Source organism: Carettochelys insculpta, chromosome 30, assembly GCF_033958435.1.
Source record: "Carettochelys insculpta isolate YL-2023 chromosome 30, ASM3395843v1, whole genome shotgun sequence".
Classification (NCBI taxonomy): domain Eukaryota; kingdom Metazoa; phylum Chordata; order Testudines; family Carettochelyidae; genus Carettochelys; species Carettochelys insculpta.
Window position 1 is genome coordinate 10,199,702 of NC_134166.1, and position 13,510 is coordinate 10,213,211.

At 62.8% G+C, this 13,510-nt stretch overlaps 1 protein-coding gene across 1 annotated transcript; it reads left to right on the top strand.

Moving 5' to 3' along the window:
* Positions 1-6,103: 6,103 nt before the first annotated feature.
* Positions 6,104-13,482, top strand: TOMM40L (translocase of outer mitochondrial membrane 40 like). Its single transcript, XM_074980562.1, has 9 exons — positions 6,104-6,339; positions 7,463-7,530; positions 8,165-8,257; positions 9,606-9,707; positions 10,258-10,363; positions 10,760-10,882; positions 11,208-11,284; positions 11,374-11,476; positions 12,822-13,482. The coding sequence occupies exons 1-9, from the start codon at positions 6,234-6,236 to the stop codon at positions 12,959-12,961; spliced, it is 918 nt and encodes a 305-aa protein (XP_074836663.1). The 5' UTR covers positions 6,104-6,233; the 3' UTR covers positions 12,962-13,482.
* The last annotated feature ends 28 nt before the right edge of the window (positions 13,483-13,510 follow it).

Consider the following 13,510-nt stretch of genomic DNA (forward strand, 5'->3'; position numbering starts at 1 on the left):
TCAGGAGCTGTGCGTGTCCTGGCCCCTCGGCTGGGAGTGCAGCTGTTTATATGCCCTGTCCTGCTGGACCAGCCCGTGCACAGCCCTCATTGGTCCCCGGGCTGGGCTTGTTCCTGGGCCGGGAAGGGAATGTGCTGATGCGGAGCTGTACAATGGCTAACTGGCAAATCCCTGGTAAACAGGCTGGGGCTAAGGGTTGCACTACAGGTTGTGCTGGCCAGGGCTGGGGCTTGCAGTGATGACAAACACCACAACCCCAGGCAGTGGCTAGGGGCTGCCAGGGATGGCCCAGCTACGGGCACAGCAGCAGCATGGTCTGTGCCCTCTAAGGAGTAGCGAGGCCTGGAGCCTGCGGCCACTGCTCCACTGAAGCCCCCTTTAAGGAAATGTTTTGAGAGGAGCTGCATTGTGGCCGGGGAGCAGGGCCGGGGTTAATCAGGGAGCTGCCTTGGGAAGTGGTTTAAACTGGCTGAGGAGCCCCTCGAAGTGTGGCCAGAGCCTGTCTGTGGGGATGGAGCAGCAGAAGGGGCAGGGGGGATGGAGCAGCAGAGGGGCTGTGGCATCCTGGCACTGGGGGCAGGTTTGTGCTCGGGAGCAGGCAGATGATGCAGGGCCCCAGCAGGGGACTTGCTGGGACAGGACAGCGTCTGAGAGAGGAGCAAGGCAGGGCCTCGCCAGGCTGTGACCCACATCCCTGGGACTGACCCCCTCCCTCAGCTCCTACACCTTAGCCAAGAGTTCTGCTCTCGAGGGTCAGAGCGGAGCCCAGCCCTGGATGTGTCTGACCGTGAGCCTCGCCCTAAGCTGGCATGAAGGGCAGGTTTCCCGACACATCACTGCAGGGGTCGGGAAGGAATCCCGACCTGCCCCTGTGGGGTAGCACTGTACCCCTGGCCAGGCGCACTGAGTGCTGGGGGAGGAATGGATGACCGTGGGGAGAGCTCCAGGCTAGCTGGAGGGTACGGACTGTCCTAGGAAGCAGGAAGGGCAGGCTGGGGGACACCCAGGGCTATGGGTTGAACTGATGGGACTCACGGCTGCCTCCCATGCCCCTGTGCCTGGTGGGCCTGGCCATTGGCCCTGGGAGAGGGCCCCAGTGCTTGGCCAGAGGGCTGGAGCCCCCAAGGCATGTCTGATTTATCGGGCTCTGGCGGGCAGGGGAGAGCCCAGGCCTTGCTAGCTGCCCTGGAGCCCCGCAAGGGAAAGCTGGGGGGAGAAGCCCTCTGGGTCCCTGTCTCCCCCAGTGCAGTCCTGCCTGGACCAACCCAGCCCATCCCCACCGCCTGTGCACCTGGGGGCAGTTTGGAGCTGCAGGGTGAAGGCCAGTGCAGTCTAATCTTATCGCTTACTGACCGTTGACCTCCAACATGTCAGTATGAGTCAGTGGGGGCGGGGGGAGACAAACAGCCCCACAGGACGTTCCAGGTTAAGCTCCCCCATGCAAGGGCATGGAAGAGCACTCACTGTCCTCCAGCTGCTGGCCTCCTGGGATCTCAAAGCCCTTATGATCAGGCCCACAGCCCTGGGGGAAACTGAGGCACGGAGGGGCAGCACGACCTGCCCGAGAGAGCCAGGAGCAGCACTCCCCTTCCTGTGCCTAATCGCTGCACAGCACACCCGGGGCGGGGGGGGGCGGCTTTCGACTCTCCTGCCCCCAGCCAGTGCCCAGTCCCCACAGGCCCAGGGAGACGCTCCCCAGCGTGGCTGCCAGAGGGAGCAGCTGCGAAGCTCGTAAGTGCAGGAAGTGGCTCGCTGGCTCTCTCCTGCTGTCATGCAGCAGGTCCCTGGAGCTGGCCCAGGATGAGGCCTGTGGGGAGATGAGGCCTGAGCAGATCCCTGGGCCCGGAAGAGCAGGCAGATCCAGAGCCCTCGCTCTCCCAAGCAGGCGGCTTTCTGGCCACGGTGGGGCTGCCTGGAGCCGTGAGGCCTCCACCGGCAGTGCTACACTGGGCACGTGCCAGGGCAGCCCGGAGAGGGAGTGACCAACCCTCTGGCCAAAGCCAGGCCACTTGGGCTGGCCTCGTTCGGCAGTCCCCTGGTGTGGGCTGGAGTTCTGCAGCTGGCCTGACCTGGCAGACAGCTCTAGGGTTCAGGGTGAGCTCCCCATACTACTGGCATACAGCTGCATAGCCCCGTCCCAGAGGTGAGGAGCTGTTTGAGCTTGTGATGACCAGGGGTTAGGGCACTGCCTGGGTTTGGCCCAACGTTACCAGGATGACTGGGCACTGTCGGGGGGTGGGCATGGCAGATGCCCACAGAGCAGGATCTGGAGTCACCCCGCTGGTGCTGACGCAGCTCCTGGAGATTTCCCCCTGCTGTAGCTGGTAGCAGAAGCCAGGCCAGCCCCAGAGGTCCTGGGTGTAGGCAACTCCCTGTGGGGGTGCTCACCACAGGGTCTGGAGCTCCTAACCAGGCAGCCTGGAGTCCTCCGTGGGTGGCACCATCATGTTCCTCGTCCCTCCAGCCATTTGCTCCGACGTGCTGCAGACTGTTAGAGGAACGCACACTGTGCTCTCACCTGGGCGCTGCATCTTCCTTGCTCTCGTTTTCTTTCATTTAAAGTGAAAATCATTACTAGGTGAAAATCTCTGGCTCGAGACTGGTGCAGAGAGGAATTCCAGGCAAAGAAAGAGCCTGCAGCATTCCCGGACCACCCCCTGACCATGGGGCCCAATTAGAGTTACCTAGATCGTCTTAGTACCAGCATATCCTGATTTATCACCTGGCATCTGTGACCCAAGAAGTGCCCTGGGACAGTTTTGATGTACCATCCAGAATGTGACCGCAAACATCTCTGTTCCATTCCAGCTCTCCTCTGCATGTGCACAGACCCACTCCCAGCCCTTGGGTTCGTGCCACTTTCCAGCACAGCTGGGCCTGCCCCACAAAACTTGGCCCACACAGAAATCTCGAAAAGCCTGGAGGTGTCTGGGACTGAATTTGGCTCACCCCATCTCCCGCAGTCCAGCAAAAAACACCTGATCAGGTGGCAGCCCCTAAAGGGCTGTGTGAGCGCTCCCCTGTCTGTCCGCTTCCTGGTCTCATTAGTCTGTGGAGAGAGGCCCCATGTTCTGTTGTGCAAAGGGCCGGTGACGTAGGTGCCACCTCCACAAGGGCAGCACCAGGCAGACCTTTGCTAGAGGCCTTCCCCAGGGCTGGGAACACAAGCTGGTCAGGCAGGTTGCAAGCCCTGCTGGGCTTCTGCCCCCAAGCCAGTGAATGTGAGAGCAGCACAGAGCTCCTGCCAGGTTCCCACCCCCAGGGCTTGGTCTCTGTTTGTTTGACTCTGTTTCCAGGAAAGCCCTGTGTTGACAGAAGGGCCACAGCTGCCCCTGGGGAGTGAGCAGAGCTTGAGAGCCCAGGACTCTGGGGCTGACCAAGGAGAGGGGCACAGGGTACAGAGGTCTCCTCCTCTTTCAATGGGAGGGGGTTGGGCTCCTCTCACATGTACCAGGCAGGCCCCTCTCAGCAGTGGGGGAGGGAATTCAGCTAACAAGCCTGGCCTGAGGCTGTATGGCCAGCACCCCACCTTGCAGGGGGAGCACCTGGTCCACCTGGGAGCAGGGACTCCTGGAGGCAGTGCTGGGGAGAAAGGGCCTCTTTCCCCCATCGGAATAAAGAGCTGGGGCAGGTAGAAAACAGGCCCTCCTTAAGCCCTGCTGTTGTTTGGCACCCTGCAACCTCCCCTGCACCCCATTTCATGCACGCCTTCACTCAATACCCAGCTCTCCCCAGTGCAGGGCAGGAAACTGCAGCTGCTCAGACCTGCTGCTGGGCAGCCCCCTGCCCCTGGAGTCTCTGTAACATGAATTCTTTGGCTCATGAGCTGAGGGCGTCAGTCACTCAACCAGGGGTCGGGGTCTCTTACAGGAGTGAGTGGGTGAGGTTCTGGGGCCTGCAATGTGCTGCAAGTCAGAACATGTGATCACCCTTCTGGGCTATGAGTCTAGAGCCCACCCCAGTGAGTCCTGCATGGGACGATCAGATAGCAAGCATGAAAAATCGGGTTGGGAGTGCGTGAGGGGTAATCAGCCCCTGTATAAGGCAAAATTATGAATATTAGGAGTGTCCCAATAAGATAAGTAGTTCTTAACCAGGGTGCAGGCACCCCCTGGGGTGGGAAATGCCCTTTCTGGGGGTGTGAGACATGCCAGATTTTTTTAGAAGGTAAACCATTGAAAAATTAAGCACAGGCACGTAACTACAACTACTTTGTTTCATCAAACATATGTGTCTTTTAACTTTATCCATGTTTTAATGATTACTCTTATATACAAACAAAAATTTTGTTTGTATTGTTAGCCACTAAGGTTAGTTGGACACAGTTGACTTCCACAGCAAAACTAGGCACCATCTCTGCATAGTACTTGCATATTTTTGTATACCTCCTGTACTGTTATTTGTGGTCACTAATAACAATGTTATTTTACATATATTTAATATGCATTTAAAAGTATATCGGCTCCACCGTGTCCATTTTTGATTTTTGATAAGGGGAGCGAGAACATATTTTGGGAGCCAAAGGGGCAGGCTGTAGTAAAGGTTAAGAACCACTGCTATAATATCAGGCTATCTGATCACGTGAGTCCTGCAGGCTGTCAGTGCCACCTCGGCTGAGGAAGTGGGCAGTGGAAAGAGCCCAGAGCAGCTCCCAGACCCCAGGACCAGGAAGTTGAAATGTGGTACACACCATCCACCCTGCTCTGACCTGCCTCCCTGGGCAGGGGGTCCTGGGGGCTGGGGGTCCCTGTGCAGCGGCTCGTGGGGGGGCTGCCCCACTTTCATATAAGTTGATGGGTCTCTGCAGGAATCTGCCTGTCACACCAGCCCCACAGCCCCTGTACGGTACAGAGGGGTCACTCGTCTCCCCACCCCACACCATACAGACACCAGCGGGAGGGAGCAATGGCTTAAGGGAACCTCCTACAGAAAGTGCAGGAGGGTCACGGCTGCCCAGGCTGTGGTTTGCTCAGGTCTCCGTGCCCCAGCCCCCACTTAATGGTTAGTGACTAGCTGGTGCATCACAAAGACTAGTGGCCTTGGCCCCCCAGCAGCCAGGAGGGTGGTGGTGGTGCTGTCTGTGCCCCCTTGTACAGGTGGGGAAACTGAGGCACGGAAGGGCGATGGGAGCCATCCAATGTCACAAGCACCCTTGACACCCGAGCCCGGCTCCGACAGCTGGTCCCTGGGGCTGCTGACACTTGGCCATGGGGCTGAGAGGGGCAAACCCCAAGGCCTGGCCAGGCAGGGCCGGATGCCAGGGTGAGGGGCTCTTGGCAACACAAGGGCAACACCAGCTCCGCTCCAGGCCTCCCGCCCTACTGACCCGGCCGCGGCCACCCAGCACGTGTACGCCTGGGGGGCGGGGTTGCCCGCTTCCAACATGGCGGCCGGGGGCGCGGCCGCTCCCGTGAAGCCACTTCCGGCGGGGGCGGTGCCCGGGTGCAAGATGGCGGCGCCCAGTGAGCTTGGGGTGAGCGGAGCCCAACGTGGGGGTCGGGCTGTGTGAGCGCCGGGCGTGGGGCAGCCCCCCCCCCCACGGCCAGGAGCTCCCCAACTAGCGCCCCATTGCTCCGCCAGGGGGCCCCCAATCCCGGCTGGGGGAACCCCCCGAGCCTGGGGGGTCCCCCCAGTTACTCTCCCCAGCCCCTGGCCAGGGAACCCCTAAATCAGCCCCCACCCCTGCCCGGAGAGCACCCCCGCGAGTCCCCTGCTTGGGGAGCCCCTCACGAGACCCATCTCTTCCCGGGAGCCCCCGCAGGAGCCCTCTCAGCCTGCATCCCTATGGGCCCTTCTCCCAGGGGGGCTGCCAGCTAGACTCCAGCCAGGGAGCTGCCTCCCACTCCTGCATCCCTACTGCCTTAGCCCGCACCCTGCCAACTAGCACTTTGTCCTCTGTCTGGGGCTGCCCCCTCCCCATCAGCAATTAGGCCCGTTCCCTCTTCCCCCTCTCCCCTTGCTGGGTTGTGCGTTTTAGTTCCTGAGGGCTGCCAGCCCTTGGCCCGGCTCCAAGCTGTGCTGGGGAGTGTAGGACCCTACGGTGTGTCATGTGGGGGGGGTATCTTGGGGTCTGGGGGCAGGCAGGGGTATGCTGACTGGGGAACCTGCAGGCACCTGCTGATCCCAAACTCTCTGGGTGTTCCCTCCTTGGACAGGAAGGAGGGATTGGAGGGTGGGTTGGAGGGCGGTCACACCCCTGCATCCCAGGGCCAGACCACACGGCCTGACGTGCCATGGGGAACGTGCTGGCAGCCGTGCCCATCTTGCACAAACCCTTGCGCCGGGAGGAGCCGCTTACCAACCCAGGCAGCTTTGATGAGCTCCACCGGAAATGCAAAGGTGGGTCTGAGCCAACGTTCCCTTCAGCTTTTCACGTCCACGTGTCCGTATTGGTGTACATCACAAAATTCAGGGGTGGGGCCAAGGGTGCAGCACGTGGGAGGGGGCCTAGGGTCGGGTAGGAGAGCGCTCTGACTGGGGATGTGGGTTCTGACGTGGGCTGAGATTGAGAGATTTGGGGTGTGGGATGGGGCTCAGGACTGGGGTGGAGAGTAGAGGTGTGGGATCTGGGATGGGGCTGGGTTTGAAGAGTTTCAGGTACAGGCTCCCCTGGGAGAGACACGCCTCTCTTTGCTATGGCAGCTCAGCGCTGTGGGGAACGGCTGGGGGAGCCCTTTGAGACGCGCTGCAGCAGCTCTCTGTGGGGCTGGAGGAGCGTGCCTCTCTCCTGCCTGCAGCAGCTCTGTGTGGGATAACCCTGAGCCCCTGCATGGGCTTATTAGGCCGCTGCACAGCCAGGCCCGTCGCTGGGGGGATGAAGGGGGCAGTTGCACAGGGGCCTGGTGCTTCATCTGCTGCTACTTCAGCAATGCCAGGGGTTGCAGCTCCAGGGCCCCATTGAACCATAGCGGGGGAGGGGCTTAGGGTGCCCTAAGCCCCACCCCTTCTGCCCTTGGCCTCATCCTTTCCAGGTGCCTGGAGTTGTCAGGCCTCGTCTGGGATACCCTTGGGACAGCAGCAGCGGAGGGGAGTGGAGGGTGTTCTTTTGCCAGTGCGGCAGGGACCAGGGCAGGAGTGCTGGCGGTGGGGGGCTTAGCTCTGCCCTAGCTCTGTCCTTTCCCATCAGGGTGCTGTGCCATTGGGCTCTCCCGTCTTTCCAGGCCCCTGCGCTGCGATTGGCAGCATGGCCAGTGACCAAGTGTGTACGGGAGGCCCGTGAATGGGCGCCCTCGAACGGCAGCATGTTAAGTGGCTAGGGAAGTCCTGCCCAAGGTGCGGGGCGGGGTGCAGTGCTGGCCATGTCAGCCCAAACCCTTGTCACGGGCAAAGACCCCCAGCAGCCTTTCCTCTGAGTTGTTGCCCTTGAGCTCTGCCCTGGCTGTGGGGCCTGGAGTGCAGAGGAACCAGCTGCCCTGGCTCTGGTGCTGTGTGTCTGAGGCCCTCTCTGCCCGTCTCCTTGCAGAAGTCTTCCCCCAGCAGATGGAAGGGGTGAAGCTGATTATCAACAAGGCCCTGAGCAGCCACTTTCAGGTCAGTCACAGCCTGCCTCTCCAATGGCTTTCTCTGCCCCAGACCCTCCAGGCCTTTGCTTAGCACCTCTTCCCCTTGGGGAGCTGGGGGCATCTTCCGGTGCATTCTTCTGCAGAGGCGGGCAGGCAGAGGCGCCTGGGTGGGTAGAGATGGGGGAGGTGGGCGTGTGCCCTTTCGAAGTTGGGCTTTGCTCCCCGCAACAGGCTGTTTGGGAGATGCCTCCCACAGGCTGGATTGGTCTGGGGCGTGGAGGGGAAGGCACTGCTGAGCTGCAGATGGGGGCTGAGATGACAAGTCAGGGCTTTGTTGCTTTCCCCACTTCGCTTCTCAGCAGGGTGAGGGTGCGGACACTCAGATGCTTGTGCTGGAGGCGCAGCCTGCAGAGACTACATATTCCAGTGTGCAGTGCAAACAGGCAGGGTCCCATTCACCCTGACAGACGGTTGTGTTCTCTGGGAACCGCCGCCTCACAGAGTCATAGGCAACCCCTGAGACAGGGAGCTGCAGCTGGGCTGTGGGGGGACGCGGCCAGGTGGCGCTGTCCACAGTGGCTGGGTTAGAGGGAGCCGGAGTCCTTAGGGTTTGCACACAGCATTTCCCCCTCAGCACAGCCTGATGCCTGCATCCTCCCCAGGTCTCCCACACTGTTCACATGAGCACAGTCGGCCAGTCCAGCTACCACTTCAACACCACCTACGTGGGAGACCAGCAGCTCAGTCCCACTGAGGTGAGCTGGGACGTAAAGGCTCGGGGCTGGGAGCCACGTGTCTGCTCAGCTCCCAGGGCCAGGAGGGAGTGAGGTCTGACCTGCCCAGATCTCAGCACCCCACAGCTCCCCCTGTTCTCAGTGGACGGCAGGGACCTGAACTTTGTGGCGGCTGAGCATGTTAGAAAGTCTGCTCACGTAAGCGGGGATATGTGACCAGGACTCCTGGGTTCCAGTCCCACCTCTGTGACTGACTTGCGTCCCTTCCCCCATCTCTGCCACAAGTTTGACTGCTCTGGTGCAGGGGAGGAACAGGGCTGGGAGAGTGGTTAGTGCTGCTAAAGGCCTCTTCACGGGGAGCTGAGTGGCAGTGTGAGGTGGGTCCCCTGCTGAGGGTGGCCTGGGAACGCCATGTAGCCTGGCTGGGTTCCTGGACAGGTGAGTGACTGAGCTCAGTGGGGGAATCACTCTGTCTTGGGCTGGGCGTCTGACCTGCCAGCAGCAGCCTCTGGGAGCCAGCCCTGCCGCTCACCCCCGTCCGGGTTAGACTCCCTGGATCCTGCTCATGTGGGTGTCCAACTGGTGACGTCACCCCAGGTGCTCACAGGGAGTGCTGGGCAAACCAGGTGCCTGGAGCTGTGACCCCCAGCAGTGGTACTCCCCCCAAGGTGGCTGTGGGTGCCCCTCAGTTGGCTCGGAGGAGAGGGCAGGGGCTCCTTGCGGTGTCCCTGCAGCGTGGTGGAGGAGGGCTGGGGGAACTGTGTCTAGGGCCAGCAAGGGAGAGAACCCAGCACCTGGGTGTGACTCAAAGGCCCCATCACCATCAAGCAAGGGGACCTGGTGCATCCCTCATTCTGAGCCACTGCAGGGGGAGTTGGAGCCTCATCAGGATGTTTGGACATTGAGGCCCAGTGACGTGGCAGCCACCCCCATGGGCTGGGGCTCCGGGGAGGGCCTGGGCCGTGTGTGTTTGGTCCGTGTGGGCGCGTTGTTGAAGCTGTTGGAGGGAAGTTGGGAATGCGGGGGGGTGGGGGGAGACAAGGGGAGATGCTGGGGCTTGGTCCCTGTCCACATGCTCCTTTTGCGAGTATTTAGCTTGGAAGGAGCCATGGGGGAGCTCAGTCTGTGCTCAGTCCCCGTGCTAGGGCTTGTGTGTGTACCAAGGCGGGGCGAGGGATGGGGCAGAGCCTCACTGCGGGGGAGAGGTTTGGCAGCCCCCAGCGCACCTAGAGCTCCTGGGAGCCTGGCTCAGAGCCGCCAGCCTCACTGCGCTCAGGCCCCGGGCAGGAGGTCTGTGCCTGGGGTGCTGGCTTGCTGCTCCCCGAAGTGGGACCTGGCCTATCTCAGCGCTGTGCCCCTTCCCCCACAGGCCTTCCCCACGCTTGTCGGGGACATGGACAATTTCGGGAGCCTCCACGCTCAGGTGCTGCACCTGGTGACGGAGCGGATCCGCACCAAGGCTGTCTTCCAGGTGGGGCCTCCCCGAGGGGCATGGGGGTGGGGAGGCAGGGCGTGGGGGTGGGTGGGAGGGCGGGCATATGCCAAGGGAGAGGACGCTGGGGCTGCCTGACCTGTCTGAAGGAAGCAGGGGCATAGAGAGGCTGGGTGTGAGTGTGGGCGGGAGAAGGGGGACAGATGGGGGGTGCGGTGTGCTGAGAGGGGCTGTGTGTGGGGCAGGGTCTCAGGGGAGGCAGGGCACCTGTAGGGAGGTGGGAAGGAGGGAGTGTGGGGGATGGGGGGAGGAGGTGGGGGTGAGAGGAGAAGTGGAGGTGGGCAGTATGGGGCGGGGGGGCACCACTGCGTGCGCACTGCTGGGCGGGCTGGGACCTTGGTGGTGGCTGCGCTGGGCTGGGCTGGTCCCCTGGGGCCCAGCCGGCTGCCATGCTGCCTCTGAAAGGAGAGGCTGAAGCTGGGGGAGGGGCTGCTGCGTCTCAGCTCCGCGTGGGGTGGGGCCGTAGGGGGGAGTGGGGGTGCCAGGCCCCGAGCTGAGCCCCCCCCATCTTCCCCCCCCCCCACCGCAGACACAACAGGCCCGGTTTGTGACATGGCAGTTCGACGGGGAGCTCCGCGGCGATGACTTCACAGCCACGCTGACGCTGGGCAACCCCGACGTGCTCGGCCAGTCAGGTTGGCCTGGCCCGTGGGCGCTGTTCTCCTGCCTCATGTCCTGTCCTTCCCTTTCCCGCCCTGTCTCCTTCCACCCCCTGCTCAGGGCCTGGCGCCAGCTGGCCCCCACCCCGGGCATGGAGCAACTGGTGCCTGGCTGCACAGCTACAAACCATCAGGCACTGTGCTGTGGGGCTGATGCGTCCCCCTCAGCCGAGGGGGAGGGCAGTATGGGCTAGTGTGCAGAGCTGCCAAGGGCTCAGAGCCCGGCTCCTGAGTTCTGGCACCAAGTCACCGTGACCTGGGGCAGGCCCCTCCCTGCTTTGTGCTTCTCTTTCCCTGCGGCTGGCCCCCGAGGTGGGGCTGGACGCCTCCGTGCGAGGCTGGGCCTGGCTGATGGTCTCCCTCTCCCTGCAGTCATCGTGGTGGCACACTTCCTGCAGAGCGTGACCTCGCGCCTGGTGCTGGGTGGGGAGATGGTGTATCACCGGCGCCCCGGCGAGGAGGGCGCCATCGTCACTCTGGCAGGGAAGTACACGGGTAGGAGCCAGCTGGGTAACTGCACCAGCCCTGGGGCAGGGTGAGGGTGGGGAGGGAAGGGGGCTCACCCCAGAGCGCAGAAATGCCAGGTGAGGCCACGACGGTACCTCTGCGTAGAGCCGCAGGGGGAATGGGCAGGTGGGGGAGCTCAGCCCTTGGCCAGCCGGGAGCTTTGGGCCAGCCCAGAGAGGCATTGCAGGTGAAGCCTGTACTGGGCCTACCTGAGCTGTCCTCCTGCCTGGCCTCCCCCACCCCACTGCATTCCTGCCCGACGCAAGGTGGTCCCCAGCCTCTCACCAGCCTCACTCCCTCTGTGTCTCGGCAGCTCTCAAGTGGGTGGCAACACTGAACGTTGGCTATGGTGGGGCCCATGCCAGCTATTACCACAAAGCCAATGAGCAGGTGAGCTCCCCCGCACCCCACCCCAGGGCTGACCCCACCCTTCAGAGCAGCCCTGGGGCACCTCTCACCCTTTGCTTCCTCCCCGGCAGGTGCAGGTCGGTGTGGAGTTCGAGGCCAACACCCGGCTGCAGGACACGAGCTTCGCCTTCGGCTACCAGCTCAGCCTGCCCCAGGCCAACATGGCCTTCCGAGGTGAGAGCGGAGCTGAGCCAGCCCTCGCCGGGGCAGGGGGCTGCCCGGGGATGTGCCGGACTCATCCAGGGGCAGGGTGACAGCAACCTTCCTGAGGCAGGACCATGGCTGCGTGCTCATGGTGGGAGCTGAATGGGACTTAGGCTGGGACTGTTCATAGTTGGGCTCTCCCCAGTTTCACTCAGCGCTTTAGGCCTCTGAGCCCTCTGCCACCTTGCTGAGGGCTGGCCCAGGCCTGGAGCCCATCCTGTGCCCGCTTTCCCCTGGCTTCTCTGTGCCGTGCCGGAACGTGCCAGTTTGTCCAGCTCCCAGCACCATCCTGGGGCTTTGCAGCAGAGCAAACCCACAGCTATACAGGCACAGACCTGGAGTCCCTGAGCTGTCGGGGAATCTCCTCAGTCACAAGCATTATAGGGACTGATGCACAAAGCAGCGGTGTTTGCGTCGCATCCAGCAGAGGGCTGTGATGACCTGCCCACCTCTTCATTATACTAAGGGCTGTCTTGGTGGTAGAAAGGGCTTTGTAAAATCTCTCCTACCCCCACCAAGCCAGCCAGTCCCCCTATCCCAGGCTGGACCAGAGCCAGCACCCCCTAGAGGGGAGAGCCCCCACGTCCCTCTTGTCTGTCCCTTCACCCTTCGGCTGGATTGGAGAGGGCACCCCCTAGATGAGAGCCAGCTCTGCTTTCTCCTGCCTCGGCTGCCGCTTCCCTTCCTGTAGGGACAGCCCTGATCTATCTGTGTGGGCCACTGTCCCTGCTCGGGGGGGCCATCCCCTTACTTGGAGCACAAGGGGCAGAGACTGCAGCCAGCATGTCCCCATGACTTGGCCCATGGGTCTGCTGGGGCTGGGAGGAGGCAGCTGCTGATGGGGGCTCAGCCTTGCCCTGGGAGAACACCCCATCTTTGTACCCTGAGCTCCCCACGCTCTGGCTGGTGCCTTCTGCCGCTTTGGCAGCTCCTCTGGCCTGGGGCTTTCAGATCTTAGCCCCCTGATTCAGCAGCAGCCCCCGGGGAGCTGGCCACCTGGTCCCCAAGGCTCAGGCAGACCATGTGCCGGAGGCCTGCTCTGAGTGCAGCCCCAAGGCGCCCATTGTGCAACTGGGGCTCCCACCAGGTGGGACGCGCTGGGAGGTTTGGGTACTGAGTGGGGCTTAGGAGCCCATCGCAGCTGGCCAGAGCCCCTGGGACTGGGGGCAGGGTGTGGAGCAGGCCCTGGAGGTTGGAACCTCATTGGGGCTTCTCCAGCTGGGAACGCGGGGCAGGTCCTGAGCTGCGGGGGGCTGAGCGTGGTGGTCTCTGTCCCTTCCCCACTGCCCAGTGGCTCCTCTCCCTTCCCCCACAGGCCTCCTGGACAGTAACTGGTGCGTGGGGGGCGTCCTGGAGAAGAAGCTGCCACCTCTGCCCGTCACCCTGGCCCTGGGCGCCTTCCTCAACCACTGGAAGAACCGCTTCCACTGCGGCTTCAGCGTCATCGTGGGCTGAGGGGGCCAGGCCCTCGGGGGCTCGTGCTCTCGCCCCAGCTGGTGGGCGCAGGGAAGAGCCTGGCACCGGCTGGATTCCACCTGGCTGGCTCCGCAGGGGCAGGATGCCAGCCACGCAGGTGGGACGGAGCCGCTTGCTGCAGCCTGAGGGGGGTGGGGGCCTGCCCTCCGCCTCCCTGCCTCAGGGAGCCTTTGTGCCATAGAGCCAGCGCCCTGCTGGGCTGGCCTGCAGCTGGTTCAGCCCCGGGCGGCTGCTCTGGCATCCGGGGGCATCTGATACCTTGTGTCCCTCCTTGCACAAACCGCTTCTCTGCGCGTGGCTGAGCTGGGGAGGGGACGTCATGGGGCTCTCCCTCCCCTCCCGTGCTGGGGTGTGATGTGGGCTGAGTCCCCCCAGGTGGCGGGGGGAGGGGTGTGTATCCACCTGCTGTGGGCCCCCGGGGCGGTGGGGAGGGGTTCGTCGGTTGCTGCGTTGTGTGACGTTCTCACTCCATGTGCGATGGCTGGGAACCTGATTAAAGTGTTTGGGCTGAAGGGGGCCAGAGTCAGT

Bases quoted from the DNA above. Each gene is read 5' to 3' on its own strand.
- TOMM40L (XM_074980562.1), top strand. From the start codon at position 6,234: ATGGGGAACGTGCTGGCAGCCGTGCCCATCTTGCACAAACCCTTGCGC. The intron at 6,340-7,462 runs GTGGGTCTGAGC...GTCTCCTTGCAG, and splicing joins GCTCCACCGGAAATGCAAAG to AAGTCTTCCCCCAGCAGATG. The intron at 10,364-10,759 runs GTTGGCCTGGCC...CTCTCCCTGCAG, and splicing joins CGACGTGCTCGGCCAGTCAG to TCATCGTGGTGGCACACTTC.